Genomic DNA, 24,932 nt, shown 5'->3' with positions numbered 1-24,932 from the left:
CTGGGGACATGGATCTGGGCAGGACCGCTTTGTCATCACGGTCCCTTCCCGCCCACCACTCCCAGAGCTGCTTTTGCCACCCTCAGGCCATCTGTTCTTTATTGTGATCGTGTGGTGGAGAACAGAAGCTACTTTCAAAAGGCAGCACTGAAACTTCAAAGGGAAATGGGGAGGAAGAGGAAGCAGCCATGTGTCATGTCTCTTAAATGCCTCTTCAGCAAGTACCAGAGGAAACAGAAGGTAAAGGTGCGATAAAGTCTCTTGGGGTCTTGTGAGGGCAGACTGGAAAGCTCAGATTGCCAAGCCCAGCCCTGGAAATTCATGCCACGGGAACCAGTGCCCAGAGCCAGCCACTGCGGGCTGGAGGTGGGGCCTTTGGGGGGAGGGACTGTGGCTTCATCTTGTTACCCTCTTGCACCTAGAATTCCACTGGCAGCAACTCTCTCTTTCCACTTGCTTATAAAGCAAGAACAGGCATACAAGGATACCTCTGTCAGAGATTAGATAAACCTTACAAAAGCTTTGTAAAGCCCCCTTCCAACCAGGACAAGGGCCACCAAGTGACCTAGGTTGGCACACTTGACCGGCAGGTCCATCTCAACCCCATTCTCTCTTCTCTGTGGCTCACACCCTTGAACACACGACTGTGATCCTGAGCGCCCATCCGGGCCTTAGAGAATGCCATGTCTCTTGGGACCCCCTTTAATCCTCTGGCCAGGGCTGAGAGAAGGACATTCCAGATCTCCCCAGAGGGGCAGGGTGTGGAGAGGGCTGAAGACAGGAGACACAGAAGAGGCTTCCAGAAGAGCCACACCCTCTGGCCCGGGCCCAAGGACACAGGAGGAGCGGCAGGAAAGACACAGGGAGAGGGGAGCAGGCAGGCGGCCAGGGACAGGCCTTGGAAGGGCCTCACCCACCTCTCGCTGCATCACTGCCCACTCCAGGCTGGAGTCCGGCTAGATTTGTCTGGGAGGGTCCACAGGGCAGCTGTGGCCCGTTGTGGCGGAGGGGAACATGTATTACAGCCTGGGAAAGCCTATTGAAAGGCTCAGAAGAACCCAGTGGTGAACAAACAACAGAATAATTAGCACATAATCATCATGGTAGAAATGTGAAGCTTAGATAGTCACCGAAGCAGTTCATCCGTGTAAACACCGTGGAGACACTAAAAGCATCTCAGCGTGACTCGGCTTTGCTGCCAACATCCAACCAAAAATAAAGTGAGCAAATCTCTGGAGAGGTAGAGGACACGCAAGTACCCGGGTGCACGAGGACTGCTCAAAACATAAACGTAAGATCACCTGTCGCTGGAAGATGCTATTCCTAGCGCTGAGGCTGATGTTCAGGAAACTTTCCTCATCCTTCTGTGTCACAGAGCCTGCCCGGGGCAAGATCACAGAGGCTCCCATACTGTGTGTCTGAATATCTTTAAAGCTGTAGATCAAGCCGACAAGCTATTAGATAGAATATGTTCTAGCCTCTCGTGCTTTGACCAGTACACCTTCGTAACAATGTAGAAAGACACTTTTGCTTTTAGCATTTTTGAAATTCTCAGAGTCCTCTACTGGATCATGAAGCAAAGGGGGATCCCCCTCACCCCCTACCTACAGCAGTGCCCCTTCCTCCTGACTCTCCCTCCGGCTCTTTTCTCGTTTCACTTGTGAGTGATGCCCGACTGCAAACACAAGCTCCCTCAACGCGCCCTGCAGGTGCCCGAGCCTTGATTCCCCCCCCCTCAGCACTTGGGGTGCACATGCTGATGTTGGGGTGAGGGGGTGCTCCAAAGTGTAGCCCCCGAGACAGGGCCCCTCTGCCACCTACTCATCCAGCACGGAATTCAATCCTCGTTCCATCAGGACTTAAACACATAAGCCCTGCCCTTCCATCAGATATAGAAGTGTGTAACTGAATCCCTTTGCTGTACAGCAGAAATTAACGCAGCACTGCAAATCAACTATGCTTCAACTAAAAGCAATCAGATCACAGGCATTGAGGGAAGCTGAGCATTCCTATGAGAGCTGGCACCGGATGGGTTAGTTCCTTTATGTTTCTCATGTGACGGAGCAAGTCTCTTGTTTAAGAGCTTTGAAATGAAGGCGGGTGAGATGTGAATTCCCCTAATGGCCCACGCCCTCTTTCTCACCACTCTCCTCCACAGACCTGGAAGCAGAAGAGCAAAGAGTGAGATGTGAGTGTTCTGGAATATTCGTCAGTGGCTACCTATGCTCAGAGTATCACCCTTCGACCAAGGCCCTCCCGGCTTTCCGGCTCCATTACCTGCGTGGGTGCTGCCCCCCACCCAGGCCTGAGGGTGGCAAAGGCCAGCTGCTTGCAGACAGATGGGTTTTATCCCCCAAATATTTCACTGAGGCGCTGGGGAACGGATGAGTCCCATGAGAGTCACAGATGGACAGAGAGTAGAATTACTGGAGCCAAGAGCCCCGGCGGAAGGCTGGGCCTCCAGAGGAGACCAGGATGTGGAGTCCAGGAATGTGAGGAAGGGAAGGTTGCAGGAAGAAGTAGCACTAAAGGCTCTTTGGGGTCCAAGCATCCCACAGTTACTGCTTTTAAAACATGAATTTGAAAAAGTGGGGAGTCTGTCTAATGAAATGGAATCCACAGATATCGATCTACTGGAATTTGTTTACAACATTTGTCATCAAAGGATAATTTTTATTTTTTGTCATTTGCGTGACTTAGGGCGTAAAAGTATAAGGAAGCAGCACGGTTCCCAGTTACCCTGAAAGTTTCCTCTGGAAGTTGTTGACGATCCTGAGGTTTGCTTACCAGAGGAGAAAAGAAGTTTGTCCTATCAACACCTCCCAATGTCTTTCTCCCCCAGTTCAGGGACCGGACAGGTTGTCTCTTTTCAAGTAGAATAATTTTCATATAATAATAGAAAATAAAAGAAATTCTGAACAATAAAATTCATAACACTATATATGGGTGGGTATTTTTAAATCTACATGTAATTTATATAAAAACCAGCATTTCATACTGAGAAGTTTTCTAAAGATATATTCATTCATCCATAATAATTACTGGTTATTATTATGTAAGACACTAATAATTTAGTATAGAAGAAAATAAATTTCCGATTAACTCAGATGGTTTCTCACTAATGTCCGTAATCTCTGGGCTTAAATCTGCTAATCAGTGTGATTGAAGACCATGCACGATGTATAAATCTCCTAGTGGGATGGGTATGTATACATTTTGATTTATAGTCAAAGTCTTTCTGATACTTGGAAAACATGCATTGGAAATTCTGTAAAAGTTGTACTTTTCATATCCATAAAAGGCCAATTAATTTTTTTCTGGGACCATGATAATTGTACTTTTATACTTGTGTTCTTCAAGGAAATCTGCTTCCTTTTGTGGCCTTTACTCTTTGGGTCTGTATTATAGAATTTCAACACCCACTTTTTTATCAAAAGCCGAGGAAAACTTGCCAATTTCCATAACTACATCCAGGTTTAAGCTCCTGGGTCAGATCTGGGTGCTCTGTGGAAGCAACACTATTTAGATAGTATTATTTTAACATTTAAAAAAAATGATTTATTTTTTAATTTTTTTGGTAGGAAAAAGTACAGAAAACCTAACAATATAATAACATAGTAGACATTACTGAAATTAAACAGATACTCGCATCCGTTTAACACCTAAGAGGCAGAGTGGCGCAGTGGTTAAGATCATTAGCTGGGTGAGTCATACAGGTTACTTCTCTTTGCCTCAGTGTTCCTCATCTGTAAAATGGGGATAATTACAATAGCAACCTCATAAAGAAGATTAAATGAGTTAATCTGTTTGGAGAAGGTTTAGATCAGTGCCTGGCACACAGCAAGTGCTATGTAAGTTGTCAAATTTTATTTTTTTTATTCCCCCCCGCAAAGCTTATCAAAATATAGTCAGGCTGACCTCTGGTAGCCCTCAAATTTTAAAAAGAAAGGTAATATTTCTATAATAGCTTCAGGCTTCATATGTTTTTAAAGAAGTAAAATGTAAAGCCCCATCTTCTCCCCTCCCTCCTTCTTCTTTCCCAGAGCTAACCGACCCCTGCAGTTGGAGAGTATAACTGCCATGCAAGTTTTGGCGCTTGTGCTGTATTTGGTACACGCATAAACAATATATATTACTATTTTGTGTTATAAAACCTTACATACATGGGATCGTACTGCGTGTATCCTTCTGCAACTTTCTGTGTTCACTCAACTTTACCTTTTGGAGATTCATCCATGTTGGTAGATGTGGTTCTACTTCATTCATTATAACTGTTGTTGACAATTCCATTATATGAATGAACCACTGAGAACAAATCAATGAGAAATAGTGCCACAGTGAGCACCATGGGGCCGGTGACCACACATGAGATTTTTATCTGTGATGGATAATTTACAGGAAATAGCGAGCTTACAGTGTGCACATCTGACATTTCACCAGGTGTCCTAAAATGATTGTGCAAGTTTTCACTTTCACCGGCAGTGAATAACAGACCCCATTTTCCCATGGCTTCGCCAGTAATTGAGGTTATTGGATTTACTGACTTTTGCCTATCTGGTGGGTATAAAATAGTACATCATTGTTTCCATTTTTGTTTCCATAATTACTAGTGAGATTGGGCATTTTTATATTTATTGGCTGCTGGGGTTTCTTCTGCCATGCGTTGCGTATTTATATCCATTTTTGCATATCCACTATTGCCCATTTTCTATTTTCTTATTGATTTATGAGGGTTCTTTAATTATTCGGACTACTAATCCCTGGTAGAGCATGTGAGTTATAAATATCTTCTTTCAGACTCTGGTTTGTCTTCTTTACTTTGTTTTCAGTGTCTTTTGTAGTACAGAATATTCATTTTAATTAAGCAATACTTTCTGGGAGTTACCTGACCGTCCAGTGGTTAGGACTCTGCACTTTCACTGCCGAAGGCCCAGGTTCAGTCCCTGGTCGGGAAACTAAGACCCAGAAAGCCATGTGGTGCAACCGGAAAAAAAAAAAAAAAAAAGGCAATACTTTTCTCTGTGGTTTATAGTTTTTATTTCTTTTAAAAGTCTTTTCCTCTACCAGTATGCAAGGATACAACACCATGTTTCATTTTGTTTCATAGTTTAGCTTCTCACACATAGGTCTTTAGTCCATTAGGAATTTATTTTACTTACGCTGTAAGGAAAGGATATATTTTTTACTTTTTCCATATGGTACACCAATTTTCCTGACACTGTGTATTGAATAGTTGTTTCTCCATGGACTTGTACCACAACCTCAGTCATACCAAGCTTTCATAAAACCTGTGTCTTCTTCTAGGCAATCTATTTTGTTCCGTAGTCCTGTTTGTTCTATCCCTGTGCCAAAACCACACTGTCCTAATAGTGTTGATATCTGGTAGGAAAATACTCCCTCTTACTATTGTTCCTCAAAATTGACATATTGTTATAAGTGGTATGTTTTTATCAAACTATATTCTCTGATTTTTTTCTAGTATTTGGGGTGGCTTTCGAGTCTCTATATTGATCTTGTATTATTCAGTCATATTCTAACACCGTGTCTGCAGGTTTCCTTGGATTCTCTGGTATATCATCTAAGAATAATCACAATTTTGGTGATCCCTTCCAATCCATATGCCTTGTATTTCTTTTTCTTGTATTGACTGGAACTTTAGCTGCAAAGATAGCAAAAATTCTGAATTTGAAGAGAATGCCTCTAAGATTTCATCATAGAGTGCTGTGCTTGTCGGAGGTTTTTGGTGGATGCCTTTCACCACATTAAGAAAGTTCTCTTTCATTCTTTTTTTTATTTTATTATTTTTTAATTTATTTATTTTAATTTATTTTTGGCTGCGTTGGGTCTTTGTTGCTGCACGTGGGCTTTCTCTAGCTGCAGTGAGCTGGGGTTACTCTTCGTTGCAGTGCGAGGGCTTCTCATTGCAGTGGCTTCTCTTGTTGTGGAGCACGGGCTCTATCTAGGTGCACAGGCTTCAATAGTTGTGGCACGCGGGCTCAGTAGTTGTGTCTCATGGGCTCTAGAGCACAGGCTCACTAGTTGTGGCACATGGGCTTAGTTGTTCCGCAGCATGTGGGATCTTCCTGGACCAGGGCTCGAAGCCCTGTCCCCTGCATTGGCAGGTGGATTCTTAACCACTGCGCCACCAGGGAAGCCCTTTAATTCTTAAGTTATTGTATTTTTTTTTAAATTATAGATGTGTTTTGGATTTTTCTTAACATTTTTCTGACACTATCAAGATTACTATAGAGTTTCTCTTTACTTATTTATTATTGCAGAACATATTAGTACTAGATTTTCTAGTGTTAAACCATCTTTACACTCCTGAGATAAACTCTTCTTGGTCATGATGTACTTTTTTCATACATTGCTAGAGTTGCTTTGCTATTATTTAATCTAGGGGATTGCATTTAAATTTGAAGTCTTTCCTTTTATTACTTTCCTAATATCCAGGTGAATACTAGCCTTATAAAATGAGTTGGTATGGCAATGTTTAATTTAACCAGCAGTTCACCCTAACTGTAAGAAAGAATCCAATTACAGTTGTAGTATACGCACAATCAGTTATGTTTCTCACAGCATTTTCTTATAATATATATATTTTTTATAATTTCTGTTGCTCTTTTTCTTCTAACTTTATTATTTTTTTTGGCTGCATTGGGTCTTCATTGCTGCATGCAGGCTTTTTCTAGTTGTGCCGAGTGGGCTCTTCTCTTGTTGCGGAGCACGGGCTTGTCATTGCAGTGGCTTCTCTTGTTGCAGAGCATAGGCTCTAGGCACATGAGCTTCAGTAGTTGTGGCTCGCGGGCTCTAGAGCGTAGGCTCAGTAGTTGTGGCACATGGGCTTAGTTGCTCCGCGGCATGTGGGATCTTCCCGGACCAGGGCTCGAACCCGTGTCCCCTGCATTGGCAGGTGGATTCTCAACCACTGCGCCACCAGGGAAGTCCTTATAATATGTTTTGCCTTAATTGTTGAGTAAGCCTTAAGATTAAATTATTGACCCGGCTGCTGTTTCTCTGAGTGACTTTGCACTGTAACCTCTTCATAGTCAAGTGTCTAACTCTCCATGTAAGAGGGCAGTAAGACCCACTGGGAAGGACTGGCTCATGGCACCAGAAATCAGCATCTTAGATATGCACATCTTTAACACAGCCTGAATTCCAAAAGTTATCAACAGATATCAGTGTTTTTTAGAGAAATGCTTTGGGATGCTCACTTCAACAGTATTATCATTTCACTTGAGTCCCAACTGTACTAATTTGTCTGGAACAAAACCAAGTTAAGTGATTAAGCACTACCGATGCCGTTACTAAGACTCTATGTCAAGAATGAGTACCTCCCAGAAGGATCTCTGTCCACTGACTGCTGTCAGTCAGGTTGTTGGGTGGGCAAGACTCTATCATATTTAACTTCTATACAAACTTATTTTTTACACACCCTGTCATGATTCTAACACGTGTTGCTCCACAGTCATGACTCTTTAAAGCACGTTCTAAATTAGCATTTCGCTTAAAATTGCTGCTGCAATTTTTCAGTCCCTCATGAAGACTTTCCATAGGGTCTTCATCGTTCTCCAGTTATAACTCATAGAAGATAAATTAGTTAAAAGACTTAACAAAGTCTTGCCTTGTCTTTAAATATCACATGTCTGAAAGAAATAAGAAAATATCTGATTGATATAATCCATTTCAGTTACTGCAGCAAAGATTTGGTATTTACCTAAATCAAAGACACTAAAAGCTGAGTAAAGTTATTCCCCACCCCTCCCCCCCCAGAATAAAAGAGCATCCAGACTTCCTGTGGAGAACACATTTTCTATTATCTTTTTCTTCCGTGCAAGGCAACGCTCAACATCTTGCTTTGTCACCTACTTGAAAAGCTATTCCGTAGGAAGGGGCGTGGCAACGTGAGTCCTCTCCGGAATGTGAACTATTTCCGACATCAGAGGGCATGGTAGCACTTTTCAAGGAACACATGTGGCCAGGTCTTCAAACTGCTGCTGTGTCTGAAACAAAATGTCAGCTGGTGTTGGACCTGAATTGTTAACTTCTACATAACAGTGTCATTTATGGAACCACTGTGTAGGTTAGAACACAGGGTGTGACCCTTGGTTTACCGCCGTACCTCCCATTCCTGGCACAGTATAGAGGCTGGTCTCTTGAATGAATAAAGCCATCTCTACAAGTCCGTCCAAGGTACATTTCAGTGCATTACACTTCTTTTTTAAATCATAAGACTCTTAAATTCAGTCTCTTAAGGATAACACCACGACATTAACTATACTAGAATCTTTCGCTTGTATTAAATACCAATGTCTTCCCCATTTCAGATGCCAGTTTACATTCTGCCAGCTCCACTCATAGTTTAATTGTTCCCCTCCCTTGGCCCATCACTTCTGGCTTAAAAAATTACCCAATTAACTGAATAGAAGCCCTAACTGGCCAGTCTCTTTAGATCTGTGAGGGTCATCTTTTAAGATGATCGAATCAAAGCGTGCTAATTTGAGAAAATATAAAAAATATAGAAAATCATGAAGAAAAGAGCATCGCCCAGGAACTTCCCACCCAGAGACAACCTCTCTGGACATTCATCGAATAGGAAGACTAAACCATGAACCTGATGAGACCAAGGTTCAGGCCCCTATAAATAAATGATTTACTTTCATCATGAATTTTATGTTTCTAACTTGGTATTCTTATTCTGAAGGAGGTCCCTCAAAATTGTAATAAGCTTCAGGACCCACAAAACTTGGATCCATCACTGCCATTAAGGTGATTAATTGGTTTTTTAACGTCTAATTCCTTTCTGTTTTATAACATACTTTGCCACTTGACAAATTTTTTTCTCATTGCCAGTTTCTTTTAGAATTCCTTTTAATAACAGTGTAGTGTTCCAGTGAATGGATTTATTATATGAACTGATTTATTAAATGAATCCTCTAATTAAATGAATCCTCTAGAGAGGAATCCACTCTTCCTCCCCCACCCCCGCTTATTCTTATAAACGATGATTTACTGAGCATCCTGGTAAGTATATCTTTGTGCGTAAACGTGTAGAAGTTGAATTACTGGCTCAAACCATATGTGTATTTTGGGGGCTTTTGACGCATATTGCCAAGTAGCTCTTTGGAGAAGTGGGATCAACTTTCTTTCCCAGCAGTGGTTTGTGAGGGAACTCATTTTCCCAGCTCCTGTCAGCCCTGTTTATTTTATTGTAAAAACTTTTGCTAATTTCATGGGTATAAAAAGCTATCTTATTATTTTAATATTTATGTTTTTCTAATTAAGGTGAAAATTGTCAGTTTTCCATCAGAAAGTACTCTGAGAGCTCTTTGTATTTTTAGGGCATTAGCCATTTGCCAGTTACAATGTGTATTGATTCGCCTGGATTTGGAGAAACGGAGGCATTTAGGTCATTTGGAATTGTCACCATCATCTGCCTGCAGAAAATGCCGTTTAGGGGAAATTGTAGAAGGCATTCCAGAAGGCAAGCCTACGTCTGATTAAGTCATGGCCACGTTACCGGGAGAATTGATTTCAGCTAAAAGATATCTGAGCATCTATTACGTGCCTAACACTTTACTATCTATTACCGTTTGATGAATGCAGCTAATTGGGATGCAGAATTTCGCAGAAATGCAAAAGTCATGCTTGCAATTTCAATAAGACATATTTGAGAAAATTTCCTCAATTCTTAATGGAAAAGTGTTGGCGGAAGATGGCTCAGAGATAGAGCACGTGCTACGCAGAAGTGGTGGGAAAGTCCCCCAAGTGGGTGGCACAGCGTGGAGAGTGAGCGTGCTTCATAAGGTCACAGAGCAGCACAATGTCCAGTACAACTATGATGTCCTAGGAATGTGGCGTGATTTGGGGTAATAAGGCAGCGACGGGAGGCTGAGGTCTGTTTTAGTTGGTTTGGGCGGCTGTGACAAATTACTGAAGACAGGGTGTCTTAGACAACAATGTATTTCCCACAGTTGCAGAGGCTGGGAAGTCCAAGGTCAAAGTGGCTGGGTAGGACCCACTTCCTGGTTTGCAGTTAGCCATCATCTCATTGTATCCCCACAAGCCAGAGAGCAGAGATAGAAAAGAAACTCTGCCATGTCTGTTCTTATGAGAGTGCTAATCCCATTGGGGAAGGGGCTCCACCCTCATGACCTAATTACCTCCCAGAGACCCCACCTCCAAATGCCATCACAGTGGGGATTAGGAGTTTAACATGAATTTTGGAGGAACATGAATATTCAGTTCTTAGCAAGGTCACACAGTGAAAATCCTTGCATGCCATATGAAGATAAAGAACATTTTAGAAGATGTCCCGCATTCTGGAATGGATTCTGAGATTCAGAAAATTATGAGGATGTGTAACACGATGTGACCTGCCAAGTGCACTTAATTTTTTGCAGAATGTCACCAAGAGTTCTTGGTGACAAACACACATTCCATTTGCAGAGCCATTGAGATGGAAGAACCCAAGTGTTCAGGCTTCTCAGAAGGTCTGCAAGTGCTGTGAGGTTCCTTTCAACACTCTTGCTTTCAGGGCTCTGCGCCTTCCCCTACTCCCCCAGCACGTGCATTATTTCTAACCACGTGTCATCATTTACTTCAGTTGACTTCAAGACAGGAATATTTTTTCCAAGCTGCCCCCATCATGCTTCCACATCTTCAAGCAGATGGTCAGGCTAAAAGTGTAAGGACAGCTAAGATGGTCCAGAGAGGCCAGCTAGAGGAAATGGATGTGGCTAAATGCAAAATTTTAGAGGCTGTGTGCTTCCAGGGAGAGATTGTGGCTTCTGCGGATTGACAAAGTGGGGTATATAAGTTAGTTAAGCCATTTTACCACCTGTAACTTGTGGCAAGTTACTTGGACCTCCTGAGCTACCTTCTCCCTATCTGTGAAATGGGGCCATAACACCGACCTCATCAGAGGTGCTGATTCAGTGAAATTACACGCGTACCGTTCCTGACACACAGCAGACATCCTATAAATGCATTTCGCATGTCCTCTTCCCTTCTTCACAAAAAGGGAGTTTATCATCTAACGTCCTTCAGCCTTCCTCTGAATCTGGAACAGCCAGCACTAACTCAGCGCGAGGGAAGAATGCCAGAGCATGCTGAATCTCATCGCCGTGCCAACAACACGCCATCGTAGATTCAGAAAATTCCTTCTGAGTTTAAGCATTTCTAAATACCTTTCCTGAACTGAGAAGGCAGACCGAACCAAGTGTAAAAAGACTCTTCTCCTCTGTTTGTAAAGGCATCTTTTCCGTCTTCTGTGGATTTTCACGATCTGTAACTGGACTTGTGTACCCAGCTGGCAGCTGCACCACCCAGACCCCGAGGTAACTGTAGTTTAGCCCCAATTGTTTTTTTCACTCAGAGCAGCCTACAAATTCTATTTCAAGCACACACACGTACAGAATGCAGATGTGGGAATGAAAACCAGGCCCTTTTGGGGAATGAGGCCGTGATATTTGACTGTAGTGAGGCCACTAGTGGCCCATGTACAGGGGCCCCACCCAGGCATAGTTGGGGCTCAGACCTCAAGAGTGGTTTTGGCCTTTGGATATGACATTAGCAATCACATGGACAGTCACCACATCTCCCGTTCGGGGCAAAGACGTTGCACAATCTATGATCAGACAGGCTTGAAAGGCTTTTTCTGTACACTGAAAAACGTGTAACAGCATGGAAATTCTAGAAAACTAACTCTCTGAAGGTCTACTCCAATCAAGGAAATGGCCACTTCAGAACGTGCTTCTCATGTGTATCCAAACCAGGAACAAGATTCCTAGGCTGTTCACATCATGCAGCAAAAGCTCTTACAGCTCAGATGGATCCCCAAATGAACATTCCTTTTGACTAATGACTAATAAATCATTCATTCATTCATTCAACAAATATTTATTAAGAACCTACTATATCATTGGTAGTATCACAGGTACTAAGGATGCCCTGGTGAACATCAACAACAAGAAACATTTTTAAAGAAATCCCTGGCCGAATTCCCTGGCGGTCCAGTGGTTGGGACTCTGCTCTTCCGCTGCCGAGGATGCGGATTCAGTCCCTGGCGGGGAACTAAGATTCCGCCAGCCGTGAGGTGCAGCCAATAAATAAATACATACATCATAAAAAATTAAAAGGAGACAAGAGGAATTGGATGTATTTTTTAAAATCCCTGGCCTCATGAAGCTTCCATTTCGGCAGGAGAGACTGACAATAAACAGTAGTAATAATGAAAATATGAGTTACAGTGTCTAGTGAAAAACACTCAGGAAGAAAATGAAGCAGGGCTGGGGTATGAAATATGAGACAGAGTGGGTGCTGAAATTTTGGAGAAGGTGGTGAGGGGAGGCCTCGCTGGGAAGCTGACTTTAATGAAAGACTTGATGAATGGTTTGGATAAATATAGACTTAGATCAAAAATATTTCCTCCCGGGTTTTCGAGGCTGTGTCTCCATTGTCTTTGGTTTCTGGGCTGCTGTTAAGAAAGCGAATGCCCTTCTGACTTCTCCTTCCTCTGTGACTTTTCTCCACACCCGCTGGGAACTTGTAGGAACCTCTGTGTTTCCCCTGCCATCTGGAACGTCTCAGGGACAAGCCTGAGTGTGTTGAGCATTTCATGAACACTTTCAGTCTCCAAGCTCATGTCCTTCAGTTTGGGGAGAAAAAAAAAAATCTTATAATACTTTTGGAAAACTGCTCTGCTTTTCCTGACCTCCTTACCCAAATCCCCATTATTAGGAATTGAGAGGCTCTGAAGTCATTCTCTATTGTTCTTACTGGTTCTCACCTTTTCCCCTCTCGTAGTCGTTTTGCTGCCCTTTTTGAGATTTCGTCAACTTTTTCTTCTCCACTGAATTTGTCATTTCTGTTCTCATGGTCCCCAGAGCTCGCTCTTGCCCTCCAAATTTCCCCTCTTCTTGGACTGTCTCATCTCTTCTGAGTTTCTGTTTTCTGTTTATTTCTCACATGAAAGAGGCTTTATGAAATGTCTGTTAACCCTTGCTAGTCTGTTCATGCATAAGCGAGGCACGGTTGTACTCACTGGAAGCTTTTATATATGGCCCAGGGTGCTTCACGATGGAGTGACCGGACAGAATCGAAACCTTACCCTCAAAAATCTGTTGGTCTGTTCTTGGAGGACAGTCAGCTTTCCTCCAGTTTCCTGACCAAGACGTCAGCCCTTTGCCAGAATTTTGTCAGAGGGCACCTCATGCACCTTCCCCTGTGCTTCGTGACCCAGAATCCAGTCCGTGGGTTCAGCCTCTTCAGTGGTTCTGCTGTGGCTTTGGGGAATCGCCTGGCTGAATGGCGTAGACAGGGGGATGGAGGAAGCGTGTTGCACCATTACAAAGATTCAGCCAGCCCTCATGCGTTCCACTCACTCTGCGTTCTTAGCTTCAGAAGGATCTGGTGCCTCTTTTCCTGAACTTCCCTGGCCCTGCAGTTATGCAGAGTTCTGTGCTTGAAGACCTAGGTGTCAGCTTTCTCTCGTCTGCTGTTGTCTCCTCTCTCCTCCCCTTAATTCTTTGATGTACACTTTTTTAATTCTTCATTGTCATCTGAATGGAATTTCAGAAGGAGATGGACATAAATTGGTTACATCAACTGCCATATTTAAGCACAAGTCACATTCTGTTCTATTTCGAGTCTCTCCTGCCAACAATTACTCTGTTGGTCCTGGTAGAGTGCCTCAGGAGATTCTCACAAGAAGTAGGAGTCAAAACGAAATGTCAGGATCTTCCGTCCCGACGCAGTTATCTATCTCTGAACAACAAGTGACCCTAAACATAGTGACCTAAAGCAACCACAATTGTTTATTTGCTCATGATTCTGCCATTTGGGCAGTGTGTGGAGGGGGCATCTCATTTCTGTTCCATGGGACATCGGCTGGGACAGCTCTCCTGGGACTGAGGGTTCCCCTCTCAAGATGGTGCACCCACATGACTGGCCAGTGGTCCTGGCTGGAGAATGGGTGCTCAGCGGGGGCCGTCAGTCAGGGCTTCCGTTCTTCTTCATGTGGCCTCGGTTGGGCTCCATGGACGCTTGGTTCCGTGAGGGAGCGTCCAAGACCACACTCACCAAGAAGGCAAGCTCTCTTGTGCAAACTCGTATTGAGCTTCCGTTTTGCGTCACACTTGCTAGTGTCCCATTGGCCAAAGCAGGTCACGTGGCCAAGCCCAGACCCCACGTGGGAAGGGACACTCCACAGGGCCGTGACGGCTGGGAGGCAGGGTTCATGGGGAACCACGTGCCCCCTGGAAGTTTAAAATGCTATGATCCTGTGCTTGTGTTGCTCTTTGTGTAACTGATTTGCTCCATTTTCTTTCTGATACATCGGGGCCCCAGGCTCTTGCAGATATTTTCATTTGATATTAACATTCAATATGTATTAGAGCCACAGAAATGCATTTCCACCTAAAACACTTCTGAATGGACATAAAGACATAAGCTATGTCGTTTACCTATGGCTGTAATGATTGTGTTCCTGGTCAGTGAAAGATGTGGGAAAAAATTCACCCTATGGGGTCAAATTCCTAAATATACCTTTCAAGGGAATTGAGTATTGTTGTCTTTTGCCTTAGGTTACCAAAGGTTAGCTTCTTGTCCTTTTGGTTTTAAAATAGTTGAAAATGAGCCTCTTTAACACCTGCCCAGACTCCAAAGAATAAAAGTGGGTATTTACATCATAACCAGAGAGTGCATTTCTTGGAAATTCCAAACACATGTCTCTGGTGATGTGCTTTGCAAGCGTGTCCTGCCTGTGGTAGGGCAGAAGTGGCTTAGCTTGTGCTGTGTGTCGTTGAGTCTTGGTCTGTGACTGATAACTGTGTCCATCTTGTGCGCAGGGGTTCTTTATCTCCAGTATGGAGATGAAACCAAGCAGCTCAGGATGCCGAATGAAATTACAAGTGCAGACACAATCCGTGCTCTCTTCGTAAGTGCCTTTCCACAGCAGCTCACCATGAAAATGCTGGAGTCGCCCAGTGTCGCCATTTACATCAAAGATGAAAGCAGAAATGTCTATTATGAGTTAAATGATGTCAGGTAAGCAGTTACGTCATTTGTTCGTGTGCGTGTGTCCACCATCTTGCGTTGACGGTTGGTTCCGACTCCTTATCTCTTTGTGTTCCAGTGAAGAAAGCACACCTGTTGTCCTGGTGGGCAGGTTTATTTTACCCAGGTGTGAAACCACTATCTGGTTTTCTAGAACTTATTGACAAGGTTTGGTTTACAAAGGTGAGGACAGACTTCTCCCACACAGATCTTTGCATGTTACTTGTGAAAGGAATGGAAGAAATGAGCCAGTCTGCTGTTCATCTAAGAGTTAGGAGAACTAAGGCCCAGAAAGATCATATGAGTTGAAGGTTATACTTACAGGTGGAATTTAACCAACTCCTTCTCAAGGGTTCTTGTCATCACAGACAGAGCCTGTAGACATTTTAGGTAATGATCTCACTGGCCTATTCTTTATACGAACAAGTTAGAATAAAAGCAGTGGACTCTATGCTATTGTCCACAAGAAAGGAGGCTAAGAAGCGTTCCTTTTCCATTTGTTTCTTAAATAGTTGGCCTTTACTAAAGGATCCCACTTTCTCAGTGAGCTTTCTCCTGGGCTTCTAGTAAAATGTACTCTAAAACGAGGCTAAATGGAGTCATGCTGTGGCAGGTGGCATGGAAAGAGAAACGTCTTTATCAACCGCAGGGGTGTTGTGCATAGAACAGAAGGGACCATCTGAGCTCTTCCAGCCAAACAAGCCTGAGAAACAGGACTTAAATCAACGCAAGTAAGCAGTCGCTAGTATAGCCGCTGAACATTCTAGAGCGGAAAAAAATGATTGAGCGACTCATCCAGCCCTTTCATTTGATGGGACCAGAACCTCAGATGCATAAATGTTAAGACTTACTCAAGATCATGTAGCCAATTAATTTCTAAACCCAGACCCAAACCTGACTGTCCATATTCTGGGCCAAGAATTTTTTATTCCCTCAGAATGTTCTCCCCTCAACTCATCTGGGCCCCAACTTGGACTTGTGGATCCCTTCCCTGTGGGGATAGCAGACTTTCCTGTTTCTTCATCATGGAATTAATAGGAACTACTTTTTTAAAATATGCCTTTAGTGCATAATAAATGTAAACTGATAAATATCTAACAGTGATCTGAAATGACATATCTGGGCATGTACCAAGGCATATGAGTAATTTAGAGCTTTCAAGGTTTGACACATGCCCTCAGGTATAGGTGCTATATCTGTTACCCAACCTTCCTGCTTTTTAAAAACATGTTTCAATATTCATGAATTTCAGAAAATTCACATTTGTTTTTTGAAATAAATTATGAATCAAGCTCTCACCAAAAACATCCTGAATTTACAAAGCATAAACTTAAACATGAAGTACTCACGTGATATTTAGAGAGTATGTTCACAGTAATATAATCCCATGTAGTGGTTTAACATGGACAACCATCTTCTTGAATTTCTGCGTTTTGCAGTTAGAGAACTTGAGGGATATGGTAATAATAAATACACATGAAACTACACAAAGCCACTTTCGATTGTGGAGCTCAAGGCTGATGAGATTATTGTAAGCAGTTGGACCCCACTGTCTTGCAGCCCGTACAAGAATTTTTGTATTACAATGAGTCATGATTTTCTAGAGGCTTTCCCAAGCCTCAGAGTATGACTACTAAGACTTTCTGCACACATTCTTTGGGAATGTGTGACGTAGTCACAAAAGGAGAAATGGGAGGGACGACAAAGAGGAAAAGGTACCCAAAACTTCCAAACTGAGATGATCTTTCTTGATGCAAATTCAGTTGATAAAATATTGGATTGGCCGAAAAGTTCATTCTGGTTTTTCCATAAGATGTTATGGAAAACCTGAATGAACTTTTTGGCCAACCCAATAAATGAAAGCAGAGCCTGAGAGAAGTGATCACTTTAAACAATAATAATTTTCAGTTAGTTTGTTTCTATTTGCGGAAGTGATGGTCTCCTTGATTCTTAGGCTGCGGTACTGATAGCCTGATTTTTTTAAAATCTCATTTAAAATGTTTAAGTGGAAAGTCCTTGGTTTATAAATTTGTCTATAATTTTACTTTTCAGTGTTTTGATTTACATATAAAAAGTAGATCTCAAAATATTTAAGTGGATAAAATGTGTTTATGTGGTGATGATTATAATATTTATGTGAGATGATCACATGTGTGTCCTTTCCAAAGAATTATTATTCTTTGCTTTTATGCATAAAATGCCCCAAGTATATTTTATTTTATTTTATTTCACCATCAGCATTAAATAGAACCTCGCTCCTTGCAAGAAAAAAAAATGTAGCGTGTAGATTTTACCTGAAGACACTGGCTTTAGTCTTCTAAACCCAGAGACAAATATCATTTCACATCCAATATTTTTGAAGTGACGGTATATTTGTTAAACATTTGGTTCTTTCATCATGGTGTTGGGTTCTCCACCTTTTCCTTAGGGAAATGCTACAGAGAGTTTAGGCTGAAATTCTGTGTTGTAAATGTCGCCATGGTAAACGCAAGCTGGGCCTTTACTGTTGGTTCATCTTGGATGAACATGTTTCTAAATTAATAAATCAACCTCCTGTGTTTTAAATACCTTCAGACCCACACTGAGTTTTTTTCATGGCTCAAGTAAGGTTTTCAGTTTCCTTACATCGTCCCTTGGGACTTTGCCCCCTCCTCCTCCCAGCCACAGGGTGAGTTCCTGCAGTGAATCCCCACATCCTTTTCTTCCGCAACCTCTTTACCTCCTAGTAACTTAGTCCCTTCTAATAACAAGGACCGCACGCCTCCCCTTAAGCAGACTTCTAATGAGCTGCTTGAAATTTGGAGCAACCGTGCAAGCTGGGGCTAGTCACTGCTTTAAAGCAACCACTGATGGGTATTTGTTGGAGGGAAGCGAGCCTCGTCCAAGGATGCGCCACTTCGTTGAAAACAGAAGCACAACCCAATAATCCCAATGATTGCGATCGGCCCACAGAACATGTGGCTGCAGCTGGAGGAAAGGAACGTGTCTTCCTGCACAGGGTTCCCTGAGCTCACCACGCTGGCACTGGCAGGAATCACAGTGTAGACGGGGCTAAACGTTCCTGGGGGTGTCCCTTCTGCTGATGAAAGCCGCAGGTGGAGGGCGAAGGACTTCGTAGACATTCCTAAGCTCTTAAATAATTTTGAGGTAGGCTCTTAGCAAATTGTGGTTCTGTCCTTTGCAGCAGTACGAGTGACTCCAGGGTTCTAAGTGTTTTCAGAGGGAGAGACAGACCAGTGGAAGAATTTATCCGCTGCTTTTCCTGTAATTCAACTTGTATGTAGAACAGTATTTTTAAAAATCCACTATGGAGAGAAGAATCTAGTAAAATTTTTAAATGCCTTCAAAAAAAAAAATCCACTATGGAAGAAAAAAAAGGCATCGTAAAGATACTAGTTTTGATCTTTGTGGTACTTTTTTTTTTCTGGACTGCAAATACATTTTCTTTCCCTTGCTTAAGGTGTTTGAAGGGAAAAAAAGCATTTTTCCTTTGCATGTATTCGTGAGATAAGCAGAAAACCAGGTGTCTGGGCAAAGTAAACAATTAAATATTTAAATATTAACCAAATTCCTTTGAATGTATTGTAAATATGGGAGCTTTATTGTTTCTTAAAGTGTTAACTTTCATTACCCAGAATCTTGAAAGAAGGTTTATGCTACCCGATGTTTACGGGTGGAGAACTGCGGGGAAAGAATAATACTTTGCTGAGGAACCAAAATAAAAAGGAAAGGAAAGAAAAGCTGAAGTCATTTTTCTCCTTTGCCTTATTTATTTTTGCCTATTTTTATGGTAAAAGAACGTTTTGCCTGGTTGATTGCACACAACGGCTAGATTGTCTGTGGATGTCTTTTACCTGATGCTTACGGGCAGACGGAGGAAATGGCCAAAATAAGGCTCCTTTCATCTGCCATAGTTATTGATGTTTCCGATTCCAGGAACATTCAGGACAGATCCCTTCTCAAAGTGTACAACAAGGATCCTGCCCACGCATTCAACCACACGCCGAAAACTGTGAACGGAGACGTGAGGGTGAGTGTCCCTGTTCTATTTTTACTTGAATTCTGTGGGTTGAACCATCCCTCCTTCTGGTGTTGGTTCCCTGTGTAATCACACCCAAACACCAGATCTGGGGGGTTCTTACTGCTCTTCTTGTCTGATAACTCATTATTTGTTCATTGGTAGAGAAATCAGATTTCCTTATCATTTGGAGTAAAGGGATTGAAACAGGGCTTCACACATCCTAATTCACCTCTAAGCATGGAGTTTAGTTATATCCTGACTCCAGGGGGGTCCTGAAAATCTGTACATGAAAGAGTTCTTGGTCTATAATATATTAACTTACTCAGAGGATCTCTTGCTGTTTTTTCTCCAGTTAAAAACAAGGGTAACATACCAACAACAACAAAGCCCGTGCACAACTGCATGTAGAATCTATTAATATCCTTATATCTGCTATGCCAAGTCCTAGCAGCCTAATTAAGTTATTCACCTCCTAATTCAGGACTGTTTGCTGTTATAACAGCAAATAGTGTTAAATATTATCCAATGTCACCTGAATTGTGTTGAGGGCAAAGTACAAAAATCCGCATGCTTTGTGGGCTAAAATTCTCTAGATTTAGATCATCGTAGAAGATTATCCAGACATTCAAAGCACACAGGGATATTCTGAAGAATAAAGAACAGGGAAACTGAAAAGACAGATTGTAAAATCACACTAATGCAAGTCCATTAGAAAGGGATTGAGTTTCTAACAGTAGCGCTACATTCCTCTGCAGTAAAAATGAGAAGAAAAAAAGATTAACTTCTCCAGATGCACCTTTCCCCTACCCCAACCCATTGCCCCACACAAATTTAGAAGGTGCCTCGCCATTTTATATCATCCTTTCTGAGGATTAGCACTAGATGCTGAAAAGAGTTTTACTAGAAGAAAAGTAAATGAGGAGGTCCTATTGCCAAAGAAACCCAGGCACTGTCTGTCCTAGAGTTGCAGTAGTGTTCTTCAAGGTCTGTGCTTCCTGACAGTGGGTATTAGTTTTTGTACTGCTGCTGTAACAAATTATCATGTATTTAGTGGCTTACAATGACACAGATTTACTACCTTACAGTTCTAGAGGTCAGAAGTCCAACATAACTCCAGTGGACTCAAATCAAGAGGTCACTGGCATTCCTTTCCAGAAGCTTGGAGACAATATGTTTCCTTTTTTTTCCTCCAGCTTCTAGAAGCCACCCCCATTCTTCATCTTGTAGCCCTTTTCCTCCATCTCTAAACCCAGCCAAATAGCATCTTTCTGACCCTGCTTCCCTCATCACACCTCCAGCCCTCCCTCTTCCTCTGTTAAGGACACTTGTCATAACATTGGGCCCAAGACTCCAGAATGATCTCCCTGTATTAGGGTCAGCTGATTGGCCACCTTCATCCCCTTTTCCGTGTAGTCACAGGTTCTGGGGACTAGGACGAAGACATCGTTGTTCTGCCTACCACACAGGGTCTGTGAGTTTAGGTCTGTGAGTTTAGGACCAAGAGGCCAGGAGGTAAGATAGAAAGTGCTGGGAGAATTTCCATGTCATTCTGGACTGGAAGATGAGTGATGACATTGTGGGATCAGAGCCTACACACTTTTGGAGGAAGAGGCCTCTTACATTCTCCACGGCTGCTTTTTTATGTCAGAAATAATCTGTGATTTGAAGTGGAGGCTGTGCTGCTACTTGAGGAAAGCTAGGAGTTGGAAGTTGGCTTTTAGGCATTACACTTTCAGTATAAACCAGCTCCACGTGAAGACTGATGGAATCACGCTATTCACAAAGCCTGCGCCGGATTTTATGGTACACTTTGCTTTTCATGACCCCATTCTTCTCTTTCTCGGTGACATTCTTCAGAGTCCTTGCTCCCTTGGAGATCCTTACTTTTTGAGACATCTAGCCTTCAAAGTTTCATGAGTTTCAGAGTTCTGTTTTTGCTACATGCAGTCCGCACAGGGGCCTCAGAATCGCCTCTGAAAATCTTGTTTATGGCTGGAGAGGACACCTGTTTTTAACTCTTGAGCAGATGTGGTACCTCCGTAAGGAGCAGCAGTGAGCACGGAGAAAATCAAGTATTAACCATCTGGACAGAGTCTATGAGGATTCAGTACTTTGGCTCTGGGTTTCAGTAGAGTTGTTCAGTTTTTACTTTTCAATGAGACCCTTGTGGGTCACTTTCCGAGTGGCCCACAGCCTGCTTTAGACAGCAGTGTTCTCTGGAGGAAAGTCAGACTGTTCGCCCTAGAGGAGGGGAAACGAATGTTCACCATCCAGCCCACAGAAAAACTTTCAGGTTTCAGTGAAGACGACTTAGAAATGAGAAATAGAACGCAGTTTTAAAACCAACTCAGTGTGATCGTGCCTGCAGTTTGCAACTTGGCCCCTATTGATGGATTCCAGAAGCTAAAAGACCTGGAATTCCTTCTGCCTCACCTTTTGGCTCTGGGGGTTGGAATTCTGTCTCCTTCTTGATGAAGGTGGCTGCCTTGCTATTAAAGGAAAGGAAGCTTTGTTGAGTCCTGCCAGGAATGCAGCTGCATAAGCCCACTGCTCATGGTAACAGAAATAGAGAACAAGGATCAACTGCTATAGACTAAACCAAGCTGCATGGTGGGTGGAGAGCTCCGTCTTCTCGTGTGTTCGCAATGCTCACGTGGCCGGGAAGGAATTCGATGATAACTGCTCACCTGAAGCAGTTGTGCAGCCCTGCACCTCATGTCGCTGGTCTTCATCCACCAGCCTCCAGAGGCAGCCTGGGCCAGACCTCCCAGCTGCCCACTTGTTACCAATACACATGCGTGTCTCGGAAAACATGGGTGGGACCAGGCCGAGGTACGACAGCGGCAATGCCAGCACTTTGTGGTGGCCTCGGGGACTTTCCTTAGACAATGAATTTAATATCTTGCCTGTGAGAGAGGAGAAAATGTGAGACTCCGGATCCAAAACGGTCAGTTATCCAGAGCAGTGATGGTAGTGGTGTTAGTCGTGAAGCATGGAGAGCTATTAAGTATTAACGCCGAGGTTTGGGGCCTTAGGGTGTGCGTGGAATAGATGTTTGGCGGGGAAAACACGTGTCGAGTTTTTCATTGAGCATCTAGCTGAGCATTTTTTAAATTGATTTATTTCTTTAATTGAAGTATAGTTGATATACAATATTGTGTTAGTTTCAGGTGTACAGCAAAGGGATTCAGTTATTTTTTTCAGATTATATTCTATTTTAGGCTATTATAAGATATTGAATATAGTTCCCTGTGCTATGCAGTAAATCCTTATTGCTTATCTATCTTATGTATAATAGTTTGTGTCTATTAATCCCATACTCCTAATTTGTCCCTCCCTTCTTCCCTCCCTCTCCCGTTCGGTAAACATGTGTTTGTTTTCTTTGTCTGTGAGTCTGTTTCTGTTTTGTATATAGATTCATTTGTAATATTTTTAGGTTCCACATATAAGTGATATCATATAGTATTTGTCTGTCTGACTTCACTAAGTATAATATTCTCTAGGTCAATTCATGTTGGTGCAAATGACAATATTTCATTCTTTTTATGGAAGAGTAATATTTCATTGTGTGTGTATGTGTGTATATATATATATATATATGTGTATGTATGTATATACACACATACATACACACACACACCTCATCTTCTTAAGCCAGTCATCAGTTAATGGGCACTTGGGTTGTTTCGATGTCTTGGCTATTGTAAATAGTGCTGCTGTGAACAATGGGGTGCATGTATCTTTTCAGTTTAGCGTTTTCGTTCCTTCCTGAGCTGAGCATTTTTGAAGCTAGTCTATCCAATGAGACTTGTGGTTCTCTGCTGGGACTGAGCATCCCCTCACTCTTTACATGTGGGTGCAAATCACCCAGATCTCAATGAATCGCCTGGCTTTTGTTTCATCACATTAGATAGTAGCTTTGATAATTAAGTTCCCAAGGGGCTGAGCGCACCACATGGAACGGGCCCTTTTGCCAAAATTACATATGTACTCATGGGTTTGTAATTCACACATGTACAACTCAGAAGATGAGCTATTCCATTCTGTGGCTCTCAGAGGGTACCAGGGACTTCCAGTTCACCAAACCTAGTGGCTCTTACACAGTTTTCAGGCTTTTCCACAGTTTTCAGGCTTTTCCACCTTCTTGTGTGCTTTGAGATTACTTCCCAAGGTTCTTTGCTCCAGTCCGTCAGTTCTCTCCTTCCTGTATGTCTTAATTTTTACTTGCATGTAAGATAGCTTCCACATTTGCATAGAGAATGCATTCCCCAGAATTGCCCTGCATCTTAAATTACTTCCTAATGGCCAACTCACTGCCCCCCAGACCTCTTCTATCTGACCTCTGCATTTCACTATGACGGGTGGTCTCCTTAGAGACCTTGGTTCCCATTACACTGTCATCTCTAAATCCCTTGCCTACATGCAAACACACCCCAGCCTCCTTCATTTACTAACTCTTCTTCTTCCTCTTTCCTTCTACTTGGTCTTCAGTGCCTTCAGGCAGGCTTCACCTGTGTGTGTGTGTGTGTGTGTGTGTGTGTTTTAATTTGCTTTTTTTCTTTCATCTGCACCTTTTCATTTGTCATTTTTGTCTTACTACTGATTTAACCATTAGGTCAATGTAGGTGACCCTTAAAACTGTCCCTAACTCTGCCATTTCTCTAGAGTTCAAGACCAATGTTCAACTTTCAAGTGGTTGTCTCCACATGGATATTCTTCCAGTGCTTCCAGTGTTTCCAGTGTATCCTGTAGAAAAAAAAAAAAATCCTAATCTTTTTTTTTAGCCCCAAGCCTTTTCCTCCCTGTTTTTCTGTCTTTGTGAATGAGTGCATGACTGCACATGGTGTGTACGTGTGTGCATGTGCCTGTGTGTTTTGAAGGGTGAGAGAGAAGAGATTTAAGAAGTCGAGTTATCAGAGAGTCTTCAACGGCCTAACTCCTGTTTCTCACCCCATCCCACCAGTCCCCAGAGCCCGTCCATTTCACTCTGCAAGGACTCTTACACACCTCCTGCCGCCCTGGCCTGCACCATTACTCTCACGATAGCTAACATTTTTGTGCATTGATGAAGCACGTTGACGGGTAATTTCATGGAAATCCTTAAGGCGCCATTTTGAGGCAGGTATTGGTACAAGCCCTCGTATTTATAGCTCAGCAAACAGTTGCTTAGGTCTTTTGAAGACACCTGCCCAAGGCCACACAGCAAGAGAGTGCAGAGCTGAGATCTGAATCCAGGCAGCTTGGCTGCAGATCCCAGGCTCTTAGCAGCACCGCTCTGATGCTGTAGTTCTGTCATTCTTTATTTTTCTATCAGTCGATTATGCAACAGCCTCTAACCGGTCTCCCCAGCTCTTTTTACTCCAGTCAATCAGCTATTTGCCAAGTCAGGTCCCTGAGCGCAACTTGCCATTGTGCAAAGAATAGCACAGGCTGATGGTCGATATCATCTCCATCCCAACAACCAGCCTGAGCCCCCTCAGTTCCTGCTACGAGTTTCTGAAGTGCACTGTCCTTCCCCACATACAGTGAATCCCCTGTATACAAATGAGTTCCGTTCTGAGAGTGAGTTCATTAATTGCAGTTTGTTCGTTAAGTCCAACTGAGTGAGCCTAAGTACCCAACTAACACAATCAGCTGTGTAGTACTGTACCAGCTACATCGCCACTGCTCTTATGCTTGCTTCCGGACATCCTGGGCTTGAAATAAAGATACTGATTACTGTACTCTATACAGTAGTGCACAGTAAAGTACACAAAAGCACAGCCATTTGTAGGGGATGCACACACCTGACAATGTATGCCAGACACATGAACTAACTTACGTGATTGGACATGCAAACGCACGTTCGTAT

At 42.8% G+C, this 24,932-nt stretch overlaps 1 protein-coding gene across 6 annotated transcripts in view; it reads left to right on the top strand.

Annotated features, from left to right (window-relative positions):
• KIAA1217 (KIAA1217 ortholog) overlaps positions 1-24,932 on the top strand; it is a 326,826-nt gene that overhangs the window by 192,454 nt on the left and 109,440 nt on the right. For all 6 annotated transcript variants that reach the window (XM_030837164.3, XM_060292855.2, XM_030837160.3 and 3 more), the window contains exons 4-5: positions 14,853-15,051; positions 18,997-19,090. In XM_030837164.3, coding sequence (XP_030693024.2) covers positions 14,853-15,051; positions 18,997-19,090 — 293 coding nt within the window. The remainder of the gene's footprint in view (positions 1-14,852; positions 15,052-18,996; positions 19,091-24,932) is intronic.

The sequence above is a fragment of the Globicephala melas genome, chromosome 2 (assembly GCF_963455315.2).
Source record: "Globicephala melas chromosome 2, mGloMel1.2, whole genome shotgun sequence".
Classification (NCBI taxonomy): Eukaryota; Metazoa; Chordata; class Mammalia; order Artiodactyla; family Delphinidae; genus Globicephala; species Globicephala melas.
The sequence above is the reverse complement of the archived record's forward strand: the minus strand, read 5'-3'. Positions and strand labels throughout refer to the sequence as shown.